Consider the following 20,857-nt stretch of genomic DNA (forward strand, 5'->3'; position numbering starts at 1 on the left):
CCCAGAGTGGTGACAAGCACAGGGGTTTGGGGAAACTGTCCAAGGCTGGCTGCACTCAGTCGTGCGCTCCGGATGCCTTGTCCTTGACAGTTAGGATGACGTGTAGTCTGGGAGGTACTCCTACAAGCCTAGAGTCCCCCAGGTAAGGTGATGGGGACTCATGGCCCATGTTCTGTGGCCAAAGGCTGGGGCCGACCCCCCTGGGGAGGGATGTAGCCCCCAGTGGAGCTGTCTGCTGGCAGCTTACCCCCCCAACCCCGCCCAAACCTGAAGCCTGCAGTGGGACCCCACCTGAGGACTGTCGAGGAGAAACTCAGAGGAGAAAGAAGTATTTATGTCTGTCTGTCTGTCTTCCTGCACATCGGAACCACAGAGGGCCTTCTGGGCAGTATAGCCCCTGGTGGAGCCCCAGTGGGAGCCAGAGGGCTGCAGGGGGTGGGGGGTTGCTTCATCCCCCAGGGTGCGCCAGGCAGGGGCCTCAGGCTGCCGTCCCAGCAGGGACTGGTGTCTGGTGCATGGCGGGGCAGTCTTCCCAGGAACGCTGCCCACTGATCGGCAGGCCAGGGGCCAGATAGCGAATACTCCACATTTTTTGGCGGCTCAAGGGCCTGGTTGGAAACAGTCACCGTTTTATTCTGTAGAAACCACACGCTTTGCGTCCCAGTGCCCTGCAGGGAATGGGGGTGGAGTCCAGCTGCCCCCACCCAGGGGCTGGGCACCAGGGGGTGACAGGCCAGGTCCTGTTCACCGCTGTCACCTCCGAGGCCAGGCTGGGTGCCGGCCCCCACCCCAGGGCGAATCCAGGGCCTCCTGCTTTGGTGCAGCCAGGACAATGGGAGATGAAGGACCCCAGGGGCCCCCAGGCCTCCCTTCATGAACCCAGAAAAGACCCAGACCCCCAGTCCTGCCTCTGAGAGTCCCCAGGTGGTGAGAAGACAGACCGGGACCCAGGCAGTCGCTTCAGCTGAAGGTGTGAACAGGGCAAGATGGTCCGGTGTGGGAGGAGTGGGCAGAGAAGCTTCCAGGCCCTCTCACCTATGGGCCACTTGGCCCACCCTGCACCTCCTCCACACGCTCTGTGCTCGCAGCTTGGCGAAGAAGACGGACGGGTGTGTGAGTTCGTACACTCTGCCGTCCCTGTTCGAGAAGCCGCTCGCGTGGGTGGACGGGTGGGTCTGATAGACCGTTTTGGGGTCTGCGCACCCTCCTATTCACGCTCCCCTGGCCTGGACAGCAGCTCCACCCCTACTCCTCCTTTGTGTTGCAAGGACCGGGGACTCCAACCCGAGGGCCTGCTCGGGGCCAAGCCCTTTGCGTACACCAGCACAGCTGTCCAGCAATGGTTTCCCAGAGCGAGGAGGGACCTACCAAGGTCACACAGTGAGGACACCCAGAGTCACATGGCAAGGTCATCCAAGGTCATATGAGATACCCAAGGTCACACTACCGGGTGGTCCAGGGCACAGAAGAGTCCAATAGAGCCACATTCTCACACCCCACCCTCGGCTGCCCCCAACAAGTGGACGCAAAGGGTCCAAGACAGACTTCTTTATAAAGAGCCCTCCTCGGCCAGGATGGGCTCAGGGCTCGCACTCTGCTTCAGTTCCTGGGCCCCAGGGATGCCTGCCCATGGAGCCCCAGCCCCAGAAACACTGGCTCCTCCCGGCCCACCCACTCAGGCCCATGCAGGCGTTCCCCGCCCCCCCCAGCAGAGGCAGCCCGACAGCACCCTCGGGCCCCCTGCCTGCCTCCTCCGGTACCAGGAGGGACCCTGGAGAACCGAGCACTCACACGCGCACAACCGTGCACAACCGCGGTGGACAAACGCGTCCACATTCGCCTTGGTAACAGTTCCGAGAGGCATTTTGCAAGGCCCCTCAGGGTCCCACGGGACGGAGCCCAGAGGCGGGAGCGGGTGGTGCCCAAGGCTCCCTGCTCCCTGCCTCATCCTTGGATCTCCTCTCCAAGGAACTATCTGTCCAGCAGCCCTTCTCAGGCTCTGCCCTGGGGAATCCGGGCTGAAGGCGAGACCCAGCACACAACTTCCCAGCCCCACAGCTCTGAGGTCACATGGCCGGCCACCTACCATCACCTGGGAGTGCAACTGGCCCCAGAGCCTGGCCAAGGCCCAGGGGTCCCATCGAGGCTGCCAGCCACTCAGCCACCAGGTACTGCCTGCCCCTGTTCCACCTGAACTGTTAATTGAAGTAAAAAAAATCACTTTATGTCACTGCCAAAAATGAACTATCACAGCATCGAGGCACTGAGGCTAACTGAATTTTTAATGCAACGCTCAGTTAATGCAGACCCATCCCAGCCACACGGGGAAACGCCAAGTCTGTCTGTGCCTCTATAACATGGGCCACACGGCAGGCAGGATGCAGACCCACATGCATCACCCTGCTGCCTCCCCCCCAGAGGGCTTCGCAGGCAGGGCCTGGGGCGCCCACCACAGCCCTGCCAGGCCCTGGTCCCCGGAGCCCAGGACGGGGGTCATTTGGGACCCACCTGGGATGCAGCTGGTGGGGGCTAGATGGGGACAACAGCAGGCTTCCCAGGGGAGCTGCGGCCAGGAGCCCAAGCGGACGTGAGCGGGGAGGGGGCCAGACTCAAGCCCCACCTCCAGCTGCTGCCTCGGGGGACGCCTGAGCGTCGGAGCCTCTGTCTCCATCTGCACGAGGAGGTCACAGGCCCTGGTACAGACAGCACTGTTACCACAGTCCCCACAACCCCGGGACCAGGCGACTCGGCTCCACTCCAGGTGAAGCAAAGCAGGTGGAGGAGAGCCTTCCACCCTGGAGCTTCAGCTCGGCTGGGAGCACCTGGCATGAAAGGTGGGCCAGCCTGTGTTGTGTGTGACGTGTCGGCAGCAGGGACAGGGAGGAGATAGAACTCGGCGCTGCTGGGGGTGGGGTGGGGGGCGGGCGAAATGGTGGAAGGGGGTTACAGAACAAAGAGGTCCGGGGATGAGGAGCACAGCATAGGGAGCTCAGTCAGTGATGCTGGAGTAAGAGAGAGAACGGTCCAATCCCTGTGTGGTGCACGTGGAACCCGCAGAACACCGTGTCAGCCCTGCCTCACTACCAGAACCCCGGCTCAGCTCTGCAGACAGCCGCGCACGCAGGGCATGCCCAGGGAGTATCTGCTCTGGTGACCGGTCGGAGCCCAAGGGAAGGGGGCGGCTTCCTCCTCCTCTGACCTGGAGCATGCTGCCCTCCCTGGGGGCCCAGGTGGCAGCCGCTGCTGACCCGGTTCCACAGTGGCAGCTCTGGAGGCAGACCGCGTCCTGACACGGGGCACTCACCGCACCAGCCAAGGCCCCAGCACTGCGCAGTGTCTCCAGCCTGGTGAGACTAAAGCCAGGGAGGCAGGGCGGCCCCCTGGCCCCTGGCAGAACGCTACCTGCTGCCCCCTCCCCTGCTGAGCAAAATGTGCCCCCTCCTCTGCTCCTCTGCTCAGGATCCCCCCGAGGGTCAAGGGCATGCCAAGGGCACAGTGCCCTGTCCTTCGTTCCCATCCCCAGAAGGTGGGAGGTGCCCACGACAGGCCTCTCCCCAGAGGTGGCTGAGCCCGGCCCAGGCTGGAGCGCAGCACATGGGACACACCAGGGACAGCCACTCCCCAGCCAGGCACACCCACTTCACAGACCAGGACACCAAGTCCGGGTGTGGAGCGGGAGCTGCTCTGAGCAAGGTGGAGAGGCACCTAGTCCACCGGCACCTGGCGGGACCCCCTGACACAGGACAAGGATGGGTGTGACCAGGCAACTGCGGGTCTCCAGGCAGGTGCACCCGTGAAAGAGCCACCACCCCAGGGCTTTGTTCCTCTGCAACACTGGGACCAGACACACAAAAAAGAGGGTATGCCGAGGGCGGGTGTGACGTGCTTTTGCACAGGGAAGCCGAAGACCCCGAGGTCTGTGCTGGGGTCCCTGTGCGCATAATACAGAACCCTTGCTGTATGCCGAGCTACCGTCCCCACCATGCAGATGCACACACGGAGGTGCAGAAGCCCGTGGCTCAAGGGCACAGGGCCTTCAAGAGTGCAAGGGACCAGCCCCCAGCCGACAGTGACTTCTCGGGCGCACCCAGGTGCAGCCCAGGGTGACAGGCCGGGAGGGGTCCAGGCAGGAGCAGAAATGCCAGGAATGCAGGGCAAAGCCGCAACAGAGCCTGCAATCCAGAAACAATCCAGCCACAGACTGTAGGCTCCGCCGGGCGGCAGCCCCTTCCTGGCTGGGCGTGGATGCCACCCTGCCCGCCCCGGCTCCACCCAGCAGCACAGGACCCGGCCGGGGCGACAGGCACACGCAAGTTCCCGCCGCCGCTGCCAGCCCCCACCCCCGTCCCCGCCCCCGGGGCTCTGGGCCCTCTTCCCGCACCGCCCCCTCCCCAGAAGCGCACGAAGTCTTCTCTGCTCCAGCGCCCTAACGGACAAACAGGTCCTCCATCAGCCAGCTGGGGCAAAGAAAAAAAACAGGGAGGTCCCCTCAGCATCTCAGGGAAACATAACACATAAATCACACGCTGTCCACCTACCATCAGACACGTCTCCAGGGCCCAGTGTCGTGAGCAGCGTGGCCGCGAGATGCCCGGCACGGGGCGGGGGGACTGGGAGGAGCCTCCACGGCCACCACCCACGGCGGAGCGCGAGCCAGGGGACGTGGCCCCTGCGCCCGCGAGCCCCTACCCCCCACCTCCCGTCCCATGAACTGCGGACCAAAAACCACACCGTGAAGATGTGCTGCTGAAGAAATGCCTTTATAAAAACTCTCCCATGAACACGCGAACACCAGAGACGCTCGCTTTCGCTCCAGAGACCCCACAGGCACCAAGGGGATCGTGACAGTCACACGGCCTCTCTGCTCGGAGCAGGGAGAGCGGGCCACGGGCGACACGGGGCGGCCGGCCTTCACTGGCTCAGCCCGCGGACGCCGAAGTCAACTCACTTCCGGATGAAGCCCATCGTCTGCTTGGCTGCTCGGCTGGGCGCGTGGCCGCCGTCTCCAAGAGGCCACACACCCGGGCAGGATGGCGCTGTGGGCCCATCAAGTCCCGGAATCCCAAGGGCAGGCCTCGCTGCTCAGGCTCTCGTGGTGGGGCGGCCCGGGGCACCTCCGAGCGACGGGCCCCGTGACAGGAGACAGGGTCTAGACTCAGTTACGCAACTAGAAAAATGTGACCACAAAGCACTTTTCACGTGTATGGGTTTTGTTGGTGGGTTTTTCTTTTTCCTTTTGGTTCAAAGAAAAAACATAGCAGGCTCTCAGGTATACAAAACTGGTAATATTAGATAAAAATACAAACTTCACCTTTACAAAACAAAAACAAAAACACAACACACACACATTTCTGTTGAATACATGTAAAGCGTAACATCTTACCAAAAATAAAGAATTTAGATTCTGTCCAAACACTGGCACAGGGCCACCTCGCTGCGGCGAGGACTGGGAGCGGCAGGCCTGGGACGGACTCGATTGGCTCACGCATAGTTCTCTCGAAATGGCTTAAATTAAAAAGTAAGATAAAATGGGGCAGGGGAGAAACACGTAAAGCCAGAAACATTTAGGAAGTGATGCATAGGTGGATATACCATGTTTATTTTAATACATCTCATTTGTTTGCATCCTGCAAGGGGAAATACGGTCCCACTGTCCTGACTTACAGCAGCCTGGTGTTATCGGTGTAAATGTCATCCAAGAGATAATTAAAAAAAAAAAAAAAAAAAAGCTAGCCAAAGAGTAAAAAGGAAAGCTTAATAATCACTTTATGGTGTAAAAAAAAAAATCCACTTAAGGCTCTCGGGAAGGTTTCTGTATAGACTTAAACAACTACGGCAAGGAGATGTGTTTCTAAGTCCCGTGGTGGTTCTGAGATATCCCTGCTCCCACGTGCCCTCAGGGCCCTCGGCCCCCGCCCGGAGTCCTCCAGAAAGCAGGCTGTGTCCCTGGCAGAAGCACCTGTAACCCTGGACAGAAATCCGGTCCGCCGAGGCACATCGCTTCCATCCCACGGGGGTGTCCCTCCATTCCAACAACTGTTTAGATATTTTTGAGTCCGTTTTATTTGTCATGTTTTGTGGTTCTCTTTGCTCTCTCTCTCTCTCTCTCTTTTTTTGACAAGGAAGCTTCTTATTGTTTCACCGAGTGCTACAATACTTGCTTTGATGTCACATTAAACAAATGTATACTGTCTCTTTGTTCTCCAGAGTGTGCACGGAGACGGTTTTTCACGGAGGAGAACAAAGACCGCACGCTGTCAATGAGCACCGTACATAGTAGGTTCAGGAATGTAACACGCCATGTACATCCGTGTCCCGGAAAAGGGCTGCTGGCTTATCCTCACCTCACATCTGCAAGGAGAGGGGAGAGAAACAGACACTGACGAGGGACCGAGCATGCGCGCTGCAGTGTGGACGGGGACCACAGGGAGACACTTCACCCAATCAGGGGGACACACTCACACGCCGGGACAAACCTCAGGATTTGAGGGGTTTGTGGCATTTTTCAAATCAAATATGCCTCAGTACCCTTTCTGTAACCTCCTGACCAGAACTGGGACTAGGCTCTTGGGATCTCACAGAACATTCCTTAGAACAAGCCCCATTCTCCCATTGTACAGATGAGGGAAACTGAGGCCCAGAATGGTTATTTTTTTGTCTTTTTCCTCATGTTCCTCCTCCCCCTCACCGCCAGCAGAGGGCTTGATGTGATTTCTGGAGCTCTGGCAGCCATCCTGGGCCATGAGACAACCCTGAGGATGGACACCACCAGGCAGACAGGCGAGCAGATCTACACTGAGCTCTGAGCTAAGAGCAGCTCTTCCCCATCCACATTACCTGTTCACTGCTTGTCCCAACACCGGTACTACCCACAAGCTAGCAGGGAGGCCACTTGCCTCTCACTTGGCATCTCTGTCATCGGCTGGCCCATGGAGGCCAGAGCCCAATCGACGGTGTACAGACTGGATGCACAAGCCGGCACAAAACTACCCCCAGAGCCACACCCTTGGGGAAAGCAAAAATCACAGGCAAGAAATTGTTTTGAGGCTGCTTCAGGAACCCACCCTAGTGGATCCTTTCCTCCCCAGATGATTCTAAGAATGGACCAGACCCGCCGGCCTCGACACTGCTGACCTGGCAGCTCTCTGCAGTCACGGAACCAGCACCTGGGCTCTGAGACACCAGCTCCAAGAACTTTTCCTACAACCACCCATTTGGGATGCCATGGGTTCACACGTGGCCAGAGGCAAGTACTAGGCTCTCCAGAGCAGACAGGTCAACAACAAGGAGCAGGAAGGCTGGAAACTGCCTCCATGATGACTGTGGTTGCCCAAATCCCATTTTCCTCTGGGAAGCAGTATACCTCTCTACAAACTACGCTGCCCAGGTCCTCTTGCAGCTGAAGGACGGCCAGTGTATCAGAGCAGAAGTCACTGGGTGGGACTTCTCTAAGAGGGTTCTTTTGCCCCTCTCCCAACATTACTCTTCCAACCTGGAGTGTAGATGTGATTTCTGGAGCTTCAGCAGCCACACCGAGCCAGGAAGCAACTCTGAGGATAGACGGCCCCAGTCCCGCGTGGGAGAGGGTCCCTGATGAGGCCTGGAGGAGGCGACGCCTGCTCCTGAACGTCTACCGCAGCTCAGCCCTTGTTGGTTTGGGTGTGTTGCCAGAAGCCACTTTCCAACACAGTAGCCAACAGCCCTGCACGTCTATAAAACATTTTCAGATAGGATCCACGCAGTCTTCAATTCCCTTACCTATCATCCCTGTAAGCCTCAGTCTTTCATCTGTCAAATGGGACGGGTAACCTGCCCAAGGTGATCCCAGCTAATAAACATCAGAGCTACCCCACTGCTGTTCAGGAACCCAAATCACTCCAGCCCTGTGACGCCGGGGCCTCCCCAATCAACGCAAGAGACCCAAGCCAGAGCGGGGACTCTGGAGCAGCAGGGGACGCGAGCGAGCAGACCCACAGCCCAGCCAGACACCGGAAGCTTGCAGGCCGATCAGGGCCGATCAATCAGAGCCGCGAGCTCGCCGCCACGGGAGGGATTCGCCGTGTGATCAGCCGGTGCACCTCCCACCCACAGGACCGAGGCACATCCGCACACAGCTCCTACCTGGTTGGCTGCGTTAGGTGGGTTTTAACCTTTTTCTTTTCCGTTTTTTACCTGACTCCCTACGCCTTCCTGTTAACAGAAGGGCAGGAGGGTGAGCGGGCCTAAGGGTTAGGGCTGCGGACCTGAGGCAATAAATAGCTGAAGTGTTTGTCTTTCTGGAAGAAAACTCAATTAGCTTTGGCACAGAGACACTTCCTGGTGCCCTTGAGCCGGCCCAACGCAGCGGGTCACAGCGCCACGCTGCCTCGGGGCGAAGTCTGACGGGACAAGGGGGAGGCCGAGAGGCCCCCAGGAGCCACCTACTCGGGGTCGGGCCTCCCTCGGCCTCATGGCTCCCGGGCCCCCGATGCCCCAACCAGGGTGGGGACGTCCAGCGTCCCCCAGCAGGCCGCCTGGGCTCGCGGTCCGGGCTGGCGGCAGCACCGGACCCTAGTGCCCGCCGAGCCCCGAGGACTCCCTGTGAAGTGAGCTGAGGGCGAGGGCGAGGAGCGCGACAGCGGCCGAGGCGGGGCTTACCCGTCTCCTCCTCCCGGTGGTCCGGGTTCAGACCGCTGGCTGTGCACGTGCATTCCAGATGCTCCTCCAGCCGCACCTGCACTTCTTTTAACTTTGGCTTCTTCCTGATGTACTCCACCTTGGCCACCTGCCCGAGACAACAGCCCCGGCGTGAACACCTCGGCCACGGCTCGCACGCGTCAGCGGGAACGGGTACGTGCTCGGCCCCACCCAGGCCAGGAGGGCAATGCCGGCAGGCCGCCCTCTGACCTCCGACCTCTAACCTCCTCCCTGCAGAAAGGCAGGAGCGCCAGATGGGAAAGTAACCTTCGGCATTTGTGGTTTGGCCCACGTTAACTGGAACCCGAAGGCTCGCTCGCGAGAGCGGGGAGGAGGCCTGCATGAGGCGCTCGAGGTAAGAGCTCTGAGCAGGGCAGGGGACGGAAGGTGTTCGCTCCCAGGTCTTAGGGGCATCTGAGGCAACAAAACCTCCAAACGCATGCTTGATTAGTAAAGGGACAAAAACCCACGGCCACGGAAAGGGGCTGCTGCACGTGGCCTGTGGTCTGTGGCCCCGGCCTCAGCTTCCTTCCCGCCTGTCCTGCTGAGGTCCCAGGAGGAAGGAGAGCAGGCCCAAGGGCCCACAAGAAGGCTGTCAGGGTCTGGACGTGGATTCTGGTCTGTGGACCGCAGATGAGGACCCCACAAGCGCCAGGCCTCACCCCCATCTCCACAGACATGGAGCCACCTCACGGCCTCAGTCCCAGGCTGGAGGCCTTCCCGGGGCCCCCCAGCTACAGCTGACCTTGGCCTAGGGAACCCCAGCCTTCTCAGAAACATGGGCAAGGACCCCGGGGCGTCATCCCAGGAGGCCGGGGGTGGGAAGGGTCTAGAACTGAGCCAGTGGTTCCTCCAACCGGGCCTCCTCCTTTGTCGGCCCAAATTACCTGGGCACAGAACCACAGCGTGGCGGACCTGCCTCTGCACCTCTCCCGGGATCTGTCGGGAGGAAATGGCCGGGCCCAGCCCGTGGGCACAAGCCCAGGCAGCCTAGAAATCAAGTTCCTAAGGACCCCAGCTCAGGCCTGGGGAAACCAGCTCCTTGTGTCGTGGGAACGCCGCTCCACGCTCCACACATGCACACGCAGTGCACGCACATGTCCTGTCCTACAAACTACACACACACACACACAGCAGGGCATGCGCACGCCCTGTCGTGGGAACACAGCACCACCCGCCATACATATACACACGTGCACGCACGTGTTCTGTCCCAAGAACACAGCTCCACGCACACACACATTACGCCCACACCTGGCGTCCGAGGACACTGCATACACACAGTGAGCGTGGCCAGGGTGGCCTCATTTCATCCCAGCTCACGAAGAAAATACAGAATACTAGGAGCATTCCTCCCAGACCCTCTCTGCAGCCCCAGTGGGCTCCCCCCAGCAAGTGCCCAGGCCTGAGCTCAGTCCCCAGCAGGGGCGGGACCACCATCTTCCCACTTGCCCTGGACCCCGCAGATCTGGGCACATGGCAGATGCTCCCATCTGTGCCAACACTGGGGTGCGGTCCTGGAAACAGCCCCCAGGGATATCCATTCCACCCCATTTGCCTGGAGAAACTGAAGCAGAAAGGGAGCAGGGTCCACACAGGTCACACCCCAAGCGTGTGGAGGCATCAGGGAGTTGGCAGGGGTGAGGGGATCCCTCGTGGAGAGCAGAAGCCCCCAGCCTGGGGACAGTGGGGAGGGGAGGCGGTGAGGGGGGAGTTCCTGTGCAGAGGCCTGGAGTCCAGAAGCCAGAGGACCCCAGACAAGTGGGACCGGCCACCCCACAGGTGAGCTGGCCCCACGGCTTGCCCAGACCCGTCCGTAGCCACTGGGCTACATTAACGGTTAACCCGCGGTGCAAAGGGTGCTGGGTGCCCGGCGGCCGCGGGAAGTGGGATGCAGCCTCAGGTGTGAATGTGGACGGCCAGGTGTGAGCTCAGAGGTGGGGTGGGAGCCAGGCCAAGTTTGGGGCCAGGCCTGGGAGGTTTCCTAAGGAGAGAAGAGGTAGAGGAAAGGACCTCAGGCATGAGCAGCCCCAGCCACGGGGCAGGGTCTGCTCCACGAGGCACCTATCGCTCCAGGAGGCCAGGACCACAGAGGGTGAGAGAGAAAAAGAGAGAGATCGATCCTTGGGACATGGGGGCAGAGAGCCTCCACTTTGCCCTCTATAAAATGGGAACAAAGATCGTGGCCCCCAGGGTTTCACATGTATGGAAGCACTTGGAACTTTGCCACTGGGCTACCTTCTGGAGCAAGCAACCCCTGGTATGGGCATGTCGAGCTTACCAAAACCAGCCCCCAGGCCCAGAGTGAACCTCCCCTCGAGGGCACTGGGTGGGGTGCACCTCAGCGGGCCTCCCAAGAGGGCAAGAGGACCCTGGCCTGAGCCTGGCCATCGTGCCAGCCGTCCAGGCATCAGGAGCTCCAGGCCCACCTCAGCCCCCTCTCCCGGCCCAGCCCCAGGGTCTAAGCAGGTAGGTCAGAGGCCACGGCCCCCCGTTCTGAGCACTCATGCGCCCCCACGCACGGCTTCCCTCCGCCACTGGACTCTGCTGGGGGACACAGGGAGGCTGGGGGCAGGCAGCAAGGCACAGGTGGGCGGGGCCCTCTGCTCAGCAAGTACCTCACCCGGTTCCTCTAGGGGAGCAGGTACTAGGACCCCAGGCTCTGGGTGCAGGGGGCCAGGCTTGTTTTCCACTGAAGACAGACGAGCCACGGTGGGGAAGGCAGACACTCCAGAAACCCACCCCCGCCACGGTCCCCTTGGCAAAGCACTCCTCACACCGGCCACTCCAGTCTGGGAACCCACTTTCTCCTCAGACGGGCTGTTTTTATCAAAGAAAAACAAACAGCGATTTATGATTGCACCTGTTTCTGGGTATGTGAGGATTCCAAGCTGTTCCGCCACCTCTGTCTGGCCAGGAAATAGCTGCATTTTTCCCCCAAGAACACACTGAATATTAACTTCTCAAAGCAGCCTCCACACTAGCCAAGTCCCCAGAACAAGATGTTTACATCTTTGGGACCCTCATTCCCGTCACCTCAGCCCCCAGATCCATCCTGGAGCCTAAACAGGGTCCCCACACCCCTCCGTCCCTCCTCCCTTTGTTTGTGTCCCGGGTGTCTGAGCTGCACCCTACAAAGAGGACATTCACCTTCCCACCACGAGTCTGCCTGGCAGGAACCACCCCACCTGCATGCTCCCAGGGCAAAGCCGCCCGAGCGTGCGATCCAGTGATGCCGTTACCCCTTCTAAACAAGGGACACCGAGCACAGAAGCCCTGAGGTCCTGCTAGTCGCGGTGTCCGGGGCTGGGCCGGGTAGAGCAACGCCCTGCTGGGGACCTCACCCCTCCCCGGGTTATGGCCTGACCACTGCAGAGTCAAGGGCAGGGCACCGTCCACGACAAACACCAGCATTTACTGAACCCCATGTGCTGGTCCCTGCAACGCTCACAGCTACCCTGTGAGGGTACAATTATGGTTCGTTTTACGGATGGGTGAACTGAGGCAGCTCAGATGGGAGACCCACACTGCCAGAGCCACTGATTTTCCCCAAGGTCCGAGCTGGATCTCATACTCCATCAGGGCGCAGAGGCCTGTCCTGGGCACCCCAGCACACACACCCAGACCCACCTTCCAGAAGCCTGAGGTCTAGCGACACACATCCACTGCCGGCCACCACGGGTGTGGCCGAGGACCTGGGTCTCTCCCTAGAGACTGGGGGCCTGACCAAGTTAACGGACTTGGCTGTAAACCCACAGGCTGCCCTGAAGGAAAGGGGAGCCCCCAACTTTCGACGCCACACAGCGAGAGGCAGGAGGTTCGCCCCACAGCCCCATCCAGTGCGACCCGACCAGAGTCACGGGCTCCGCTGTCTACACCACCCCTTCTCCTAGCCCTCGAGCCTTGGGTCTAGGGGACAGGGTCAGATGCCTACAGGGTATGGGGTCACCACTCACTGGGGAGAGGAAGAGCTCATTCATCTGGGACACCAGTCAGGGAGCATGCTTGGCCCCCTAAATGCAGACCCCAAATGCTGAGCACAGCGAGCTGGTACAGGGACGTCACTCCAGCCCGGACCAAGTGTCCACCCCTCCCCGAGATCTAATGGCAGCTATCCCCTGCGACCCCCAGGGGACCACCCTGAAGGCAGGTCCCAGAAGACACATGAGGGCCCAGCCCCAGAGAGTGAAGGACCCACACCTGAGACCATCAGTTAGAGGCACAAGACGCCTCAGGCCACCCTCCCTGGCGGTCACGGAACAGAGCTCGCCATCCACCCCAGCAAGTCCTGACAGTCACAGCCTGGGGGCCTTCAGCTGAGCACACCAGACAATCCACCATCTGGGCCTCATGGGGTGGCCGCTCCCAGCCTTACCTTACCTTCTCCAGTAAGCAACCTTTAATTGTGATCAAAAGGCCATAAAGCAGAAAACCACGCACATGTCAGCCCACGGCAAGACCTCCCACCTGCCCAGCCACACGGGGCCCCTGCTGGCCCCCAGCACCCCTCACAGAGGCTCGGCCCAGGACTCAGCCCCAATGGAGCGGGGACAGCCTCCTGGGCAGGCGTGGGGGCCAGGCCGGCCTCCACAATGGACCTCCTGTTCCCACTGACCTTTTGTCCCTTCTCGGCCAAAACCCCCAGTGTCTGGGCCGGATGTTTTCCTGCCAATGCTCTGATGGGTGGGCAGGGAGAAGGGGCTGCCTTCCCTGAGGGAAAAGGAGGACGGGGTCTGAGAAGAGCAGGGCGCCGGACATGGAACCAGGCCACTGGGCTCCAGCTGCAGGTACTCAGCCCCTCTGTCCCCTCAGGTGGACCACGACCCCATCTGAGCAGACGAAGGCCTGTGGGGGGAGCCCTGGCCCAGCGCCACCATCTGCTGAGCCCTTTGGGCCTGTGCCCAAGGCAGATATGGGCCCCTCCCACCCACTCAGGGTGGGCCAGGAAGAGGGGGTCACGGCCCATCCCAGGACCAGACACGGGGAACCCCGCTTCATTCCGGCGCTGCTCTATCTTTGAGAGTCCAACTGGACACCCAAAGGAAGGCTCTATGCCCAGCATCCACGTGTGGGACTGTCTCACCTAGAACACTACCACCCCCACGCCCAGGAAGAAAAGATCTCAGGTGTCTGGATTCTCGGGGCTCATGAAACCCCCTCACAACATACCGTAAGTGAGGACACGGAGACCCGAGGGAAGCAGGCCAGGGTCCCACAGCAGGCTGCAGGGGAGAAGTCTCAGTGCGGGAATGCACAGCCCCATCCCCTTGGGCCTCTGTTTCCCCCTTTAACAAAGGGTGCAGAGCTGGGCTCCATGCCCAGCCGGGGGCCCTGGCAGCATGGAGTCAGGAAGCCAAGACAAGAGCCAGTGCCCCAGAGAAGTGCACCAGGGCGCTGGGAGCCTGGGCGTCAGGGGAGTGTCCGCCGTGGAGAGCACAGAGCAGCAAGCCATGGAATTTGCTTACTCAATGCCCCAAGTGCTCGAGGACCAAGTCCCCAGAGGTCAAGGGGAGCCCCAGTTACAGGCCTAACATGTCTTCTCACGTGACAAGCAAGTGTCCCAGCCAGCTACATGACCCGTAAGTAAGAAAGTCTCCCCTGCACTTCACTCTGGGGCCAGGGGCAGACATCCAGGGGCCCCGAAGAAGGGCACACGGGATCTGAAAGAATCTCCAGTCGAGGAATGGCTTCTGACACACCCCCAGAGTCTTCATTCCAGGAAAAATGGACGCACTTGCTGCCGGAGGCTCAGCTGAGTGGGCAGTCCACCTCCACTCAATAGGTGTCCCGCTGCCCAAATGCAGAGCCCAGGGTTACGGGGGACCATAACCCGCCCAGAGCCAGCTTCCAGGGAAGGCAGCCCCCTGCCCTAGACCGGGAACACCCAGGACGCTCCAGCCTAGCCACACTTCAGAGAAGCCAAGACACTCTGGATGCCTCCCCTCCCACTCTATCCTTTTGGAAGCAGGAAGACGGCACCCAGACGGGCTGAGCATGCAGAAGCAGAACAGCTCCACTCCAGACAGGGGCCCGGCTGTCCTGGGACCCACTTGGGACCTACACAGCCCTAGACACCAAGTCACTGTGTTTCAGACCCATTTCACAGATGGGACAAGTGAGGCCAGAGGAGAGCAGACCCACGCCCTAGGAACTCCTCCAGCCACTGAGCCAAAACACCAACATTTGGCCAAGACCCCAATGTGGCAGCCCAGAATGACCCGAAGAAGCAGATTTCCCCCAAGGACCAAGGCGGGAAGAACAAGGAGCCCCGACACGTGTAATCTGAACGTGACCTTCCTATGCCCCCAGCACTGCCCTGGAAGTCACCAGGGCCAGCGCCCTGCCCCGGAGAGGGCTTTGGGGCAAGCGCCTAGCTGTGTGCCAGCTCCCAGGGACTGCAGGAGCGTGGCAAAGCAGCCAACCCGGCACCGACCCTGAGGGTCTCCAAGAGGAGCATGGCTTCCCAGGACGAAGGGAGGGGCTGGCTTTGCAGCCCCACCCCCAGGACCAAGGCACCCCCAGGATGGCCCTCCGCAGGAGTCCCTGGACACACAGCCCACAGCAGAGCGGGGTGCCCTCCCTGACTTACAGACAAGGGACGGAGGCCCGACAGGGCAGGCCCTGCACCCACACCAGCTCTCCTGCCCTGTTTCCCGTGTGCTTCTGGGGAGAGACTCTGAGAGGACCCCGACCCCTCTCGCCACGCACCACGGCCCCGCTCAAGTGCCTGCAAGAACTCTCTGGGGCTTGGGGGAGACAGCGGGCAGCACGCACACGACCCGTGGGGTCCTGCGCTGTCGCTTCGTGGGGGAGGCTGCGTGCAGGGGCGGGGGGACCAGAAGCCCACCCCCCAGCAGCCGGCCAGCCCCACGTCCCGGCTCCGCCACCAGCCTGCCCCGCACCCGGGCCTCGTGCAGCGGCCACGTCAGCCTGGGGCGCCCCGGCAGGGCCCAGGGCTCACCTTGACGCTGCGGTGGTGGACGCGGGAAGGCTGACACTTGACGCTGCTGGTGTTGCAGCAGCCCGCGCAGCGCTTCACCTCGACGCACGGCGGCCAGATCAGGAAGTTGGCAGACGTGGGGTCGACCTGGCTCCGAGGTATCTCGTAAATGACCGTCCTGGTCTTGCAGACCGCGGGGATGGCTTCCTCTGCAGACCAAGAGCCGAGGTGAACGCACGGGCCGTCCCGCCAGCACCCAGGCCCACCCTGTGACCTGAAGCCCTGAGGGGGTGTGCCCCCCGCGGCTGCCGCTTCGTCCTCGTGGCACGTCGCACCGCCCCAGGACCTAGCAGGGATGGAGAGACACCCCAGCCCCCGACACGGTGCCTTCGGCCTGGCCCAAGGAGGAGCAGTAGTGAGGGCCAGGCGGGGAGGCCCCAAGGCAAGAGGGCAACAGGCCCCACAGCCAGTGGACACATCAGGGCCCAGCGCCAGCAGCTGCCACAGGCCCCAGGCCAGGCCCAGGAAGGGAGGACACCCGAGACGGGCAGCGGATGCAGGATGCGGGACGCAGGACTCGGGCCTGCCTCCCCAGCCCACCGGCCGCAGACCTGCTCACTAAAGGCCACCAAGAGAGCACCCCACCAGCCGGGAGGCTGCCCTCCCAGGAGGGACTGGCTCTACCTTCCACTCTGTGCTCCTCAGCACAGGCCGATCTGTCCGACCCGAAGCACCGAAATGCAGTGGATGCCAGGGCACCACTGCCCGATGAGAAACCCACCTGGGGACCCCAGCACATGCGCCTTCCTCCCCACATGCTGCCTTACTAATCCACGCCGGCCCCTAGGCCCACTGGGCCTTGAGTAACGCAGGGCCAGGCAGGCAGGCCTCCAGAGCCCAGAACTGGAGGGAGCCACTCCTGGCCGCAGAGGGGCTGGCAGGACCCCCGTGGCCAGCACCAGGCAGGGCCCCGTCCTCTGCAGACAAGCAGAAGAGCCTGAAATGCAATCGAAGGACAAGAGGGGCCTTGCCCCAGCGCCAGGGATGGGTGCCAGCCTCTCTCTTGCCCATCCCCCCACAGGGGCCAGAAGACCTCCCGAGAGCCCTGGGAGACTCGGGGTACTTGCATCCTCCCCGGTGGCCTGGGAGCACCTGGGAGGGGGCGCGCGGGGTCTCCCAGAAAGGGCCTGCCAACAAGGAAGGCTGGATGCTGGAGATCTGGCCACTCCAGTGCGGGAAAGGGCTCTGCTCGCGGCAAGCAGCCCAGGGCCCACCGGCTGTGAGGGGCCTGGGGACCCTGGCCAGGCAGGGCCGAGGGTGGAGCCAGAGAGACAGTCCAGGGCTCCCCATCTGGAACAGGACAGGCCTGCTGAAGCGCCCTCACCTCTGACACCGGTCTGGAGAACAGGAAATCTACAGTCCTACAATAAACGTCATCTGGGTGGGCCCGCCTGCCTTCGGGAGGACTCCTCACCCACACACTGCGCTGAGACAAGAAGCTACGAAATCTACCTTCTGGGGGGCAACTAAAGCTCAGAGGGGGGCAGTCACTGCCCGAGGGCACACAGCAGGGAAGAGCAGTGTGGGGGGCGCACACCCAGGCAGTTAGGAAAAGCAGGAGGAACCCCCAGGGTGGCACGGGACTCGGGGGGTCATACCCCCGAGCCCCGCTCCCAGGGCAGGAAAGTGCAGGCCAAGATCTCTCTCAGAGCTAAGCCAGAGCCCCGGAAACCCCTCGCAGCCTCAAGGGACCAGACAGACATGGGGATGCTCTGCTAGGGGACAGGATGCAAACACCCCACAAACCCACGCCCGGCAAGTGGGGTGGGGGCCACGGGCAGGGGCGTCTGCTGGCGGCCCATTCCGTGGCTGCCAGCCAGGCCACCGCACTACAGACTGGAAAGGAAACACGACCACGTTTGCAGCGAGGCCTCCTCCAGAACAGGCCCCAACAAGACCGGGCACTTAAGGAATTTATGATGGCTCTCCTCTCCTGGAAACTCTTGGCCCAGGCCAGCCTACAGCAAGCAGCAGACGGGCCGGGGCAGGGAGGCGCCCCCGGCAGAGGAGGGAGGCCTCCGGAGAGACGGCGGGCAGCCAGGGCTGAAGCTGCTGGGGCCCCTGGGCCTTTGTTTTACGGAGGAGCGAAGGGATGACTCCCTGAAGGCCCCGTGGGCGAGAGCTCCCCAGCTCCCCCAGAGTCCCCAGCCCCAGCGCCCCCTCCCCACCCGGCAGACCCAGGGCTCACCAATGCTTCTTTTCCTCCGGATGGGCACGGGCAGCTCCTCAGGTGCATGCTTGGTGGCATGGCTCCCGTGGGCTCTCAGACTCGCTTCCAAAGCATCCTCAGCCCCTACAGATAGAAAGAGGAAATGGTGACCAGCCGGCCCACATCTGTGGGGCACCCCGGGGCCTGTCCAGCGGTGCTTCCTACCTGCCTCCCCCAGACAGACAGGGTCCTCAGGGAGACCCGTCACTCCCACGTGTGCAGAGGATGAAAGACTCCCAACTGCCAAAAATCACCTGCCAACCTCCGGGAAGCCTACACGGAGGTCCCCCAGATGTGGCACTCTGCAGCAGGGGTGCGGACCTGTGCAGTCGGTGCGGAAGGGGCAGGTGATCCCCCGGTGAGGGCCGGCCTTCCTCCTCCGTAATACCCAGGACTACCAGGCCGGCTGCCCCCAGGCAGGCCCACCTCCTGGGAACGGCCTCGGGGACAGGGCCCCTCCAGCGGCACCGAAGGAGAAGCGCATGCGAGCCGCGACCTCCCTGCTGAGCACGTGTGTCTTTCTCTCCCTCTTCTTACTAAACCAGCTCTGGGCCGACAGCTGGACTCCGCTTGCTCCTGAACTTAGTCCACTCGGAGGCCACGAGAAATGCAAGTGGGGAAAGTAAAGGGACAGGAACCCTGGTGTCCAGCAGAGGGGGCGGGCTGGCAGAAGCAAAGCGTGCTGCCCTCAGACACAGACCCACTGTGCCAGGGCTAAAATCAGAACTGGACCCTAATCCCCCAGGCCTGCAACGGCACCTGGTACACACACCACCACCCTCGCCCCCCCAGTGCCCCTGGGCAGCCTAGGTGAGTCCCAGGTCTCTCAGATTCCTAGAAGGGACAGGTGGGTGGGAGGGACACACAGTCCTGCCACCTGCCCCTGGACCCGGCCGGCCCCAGTGACAGTGCCGGCACCTGGATGAGGGGGGTCACCCCTGGCCTGCCCGCCTTGGCCCCCAGACCCAGCTGGGGGGGTCTCTTTCTACTTCCTCCTCCATCCCTGGCTCCCCAGTGGATGAGCAGGGGCACCGGGTCCTGAGAAGCCTGCCCCCATAGCCAGGGGCTCCAGCAGCTGTGCAGACCTCCCCGTGTCCTGCTGTCCCTTCCCTGAGAAGCTCAAGCACAGTCCTGGGCAGCAGCCCGGGCCTCCGGGGCCACAGCGACTGTCCACAAACCAACAAATCCAAAACCGCTGCTCACTTAAAATGAAAACCAACAACCAGGCAAAAGGTACAAACCGCAAAAGATGCGCCCTTTCCGAAAACTAGAGTCTGGGAAGAACCCAGCTTCTCACTTAAAATGACTCAATGTTCCACTGCCACTAATTTTTTTGAGACCCAAAATAAGATCAGAACACAACTATTCATGCAATAAGAATTTCCCATCAACCAACTGTTACAAGAAGCATTTTTTCACGAAAAAGTGACATTTATGAGTCACGCCCCAGTGGTAGCCATCTTGCCATCCTCAAACCAAAGACCTGCTGGCCCATCCTCAGCCTCCAGGAGAAAACGCCTCATCGGCCACCATCTTCCCAGCCTCCCAAAAGCCAGGTGTGAACCGCTCCGCGGGTGCCTCGATCCTGACACATCTGCAGGACCTGACGCGGATGACGAACAAGGACGTGACTGCAGGAGCTGCCGGGAGCCCCGTCCTGGCCGCTCGCCTGGACAGACAGAGAAGACCACAGCCCGGCCAGCTGATGGCCAGCGCTGAAACCTGAACCGGCGGGTGGACTGCTTTCAAGATGAGAGCCCTCCTCTGCCCCCTGATCAAGATGGGTGGTCGCCGTCCACGCTGATGGGGGGCGGCCTGAAGCCTGACACTGCTTGAGAAATGACCCAGCAGTGACTTAGGAGAGAAGGCCCCGCCTGAATGAGGTCCTCAAGCTGCTCTCAGGACAGCTAATCAAGGGGGTTTCCCTTTTGTCTTGCACGCACAAATGCCCAAGTGACAGCTCAGGATGGGGACAAGTCCTCCGGCCTTCAGTCCTGGTGGAGCATTAATGGCCCAAGCAAGATGGGGACATTCACGCATCTGTTACTCAGTGACCCCACCACACGGGCACCAGGCCAGGCTGCTCGGAGAACAAAGCTCCCCCCTGGCCGCCTCACTGCTGAATGGCTGGTTTCTCATCACAGTCGACACACAGGTCCCAAACTCCAGCCACTGGTCATTCAAAGTCCACACGCTGGTCTCTGCACCCAAAAGCCCCACGTGGAAAGTCAGCTACCCCTGAGCTCCATGCACACCCTGGGGATTCTCAGACTCAGTGCCGTCCTCACTGCCTCTGGCTTCACCTGTAAAATGGGGACACAGCCGCCCACTGTCCCATCCAGGGTCCCATCCAGAGTCCATCACAAAACCCCGCCAGGGAGGAGAGGGCCTGTAAGAAAAAGCCTTTTCTGCTTCCCAGGCCTGATTAGCTCTACACCCAAAACACCGACCTGAAGGGGCTGGGTCACCCTTGGAGTTACAAAGAGGGATTTAGGACTACCAAATGGGTTTCTCCACACCCCAGCTCCTTCCTAAGGGATCCCAGGCAAGCCTCCAACTGGACCTCACGGGGGTCCAGGGCCTGGAGAGCAGCTTAGTCCTCAGATAATTGGCCCCTCAGCTGTTTACAACCTTCCACAGTCGCAAGATCTGTTTCAACTCTTCACTTTGGGCGGGAACAGGTGTTGGGGGAAAAAAGAGGGCAACGTGAGCTCTAGGAGCATCCAGTGGCAGCTTCCGTGCTCGGAGACCAGCACTGCCCTGGCTCGCAGCTTGCCCCTGTGAGAGGGTACCAGGCCAGGATGGAGACCCACTTTGGGATCGGTGTCACACAGGGCCTCCTAGGGGGAAAGCTAGTGAGCAAAGAAGATCCTAGAAACCCCCCTCTCTTCTCACTCCAGTTTCCCAGGCAGGAGGAGTTCTACCCCAGAATCCAAGTCAAACCATGTGACAGAAGGTGGAAGGCGGGGGGG

At 61.2% G+C, this 20,857-nt stretch overlaps 1 protein-coding gene across 3 annotated transcripts in view; it reads right to left on the minus strand.

The window, feature by feature from the left end:
• Window positions 1–5,575: 5,575 nt before the first annotated feature.
• The window catches only part of PDGFA (platelet derived growth factor subunit A), a 31,197-nt gene continuing 15,915 nt past the window's right edge, over window positions 5,576–20,857 (minus strand). For 2 of the 3 annotated variants that reach the window (XM_032394180.1, XM_032394181.1), the window contains exons 3-6: window positions 17,865–17,969; window positions 15,638–15,825; window positions 8,638–8,764; window positions 5,576–6,351 (exon numbers count right to left, since the gene is read on the minus strand). In XM_032394180.1, the coding sequence (XP_032250071.1) occupies window positions 6,341–6,351; window positions 8,638–8,764; window positions 15,638–15,825; window positions 17,865–17,969 (431 nt within the window). In that variant the 3' untranslated portion in view covers window positions 5,576–6,340. The other variant, XM_032394179.1, reaches the window with a different exon arrangement.

The sequence above is a fragment of the Phoca vitulina genome, unplaced genomic scaffold (genome assembly GCF_004348235.1).
Source record: "Phoca vitulina isolate PV1807 unplaced genomic scaffold, GSC_HSeal_1.0 scaffold79, whole genome shotgun sequence".
NCBI classification, from domain to species: Eukaryota; Metazoa; Chordata; class Mammalia; order Carnivora; family Phocidae; genus Phoca; species Phoca vitulina.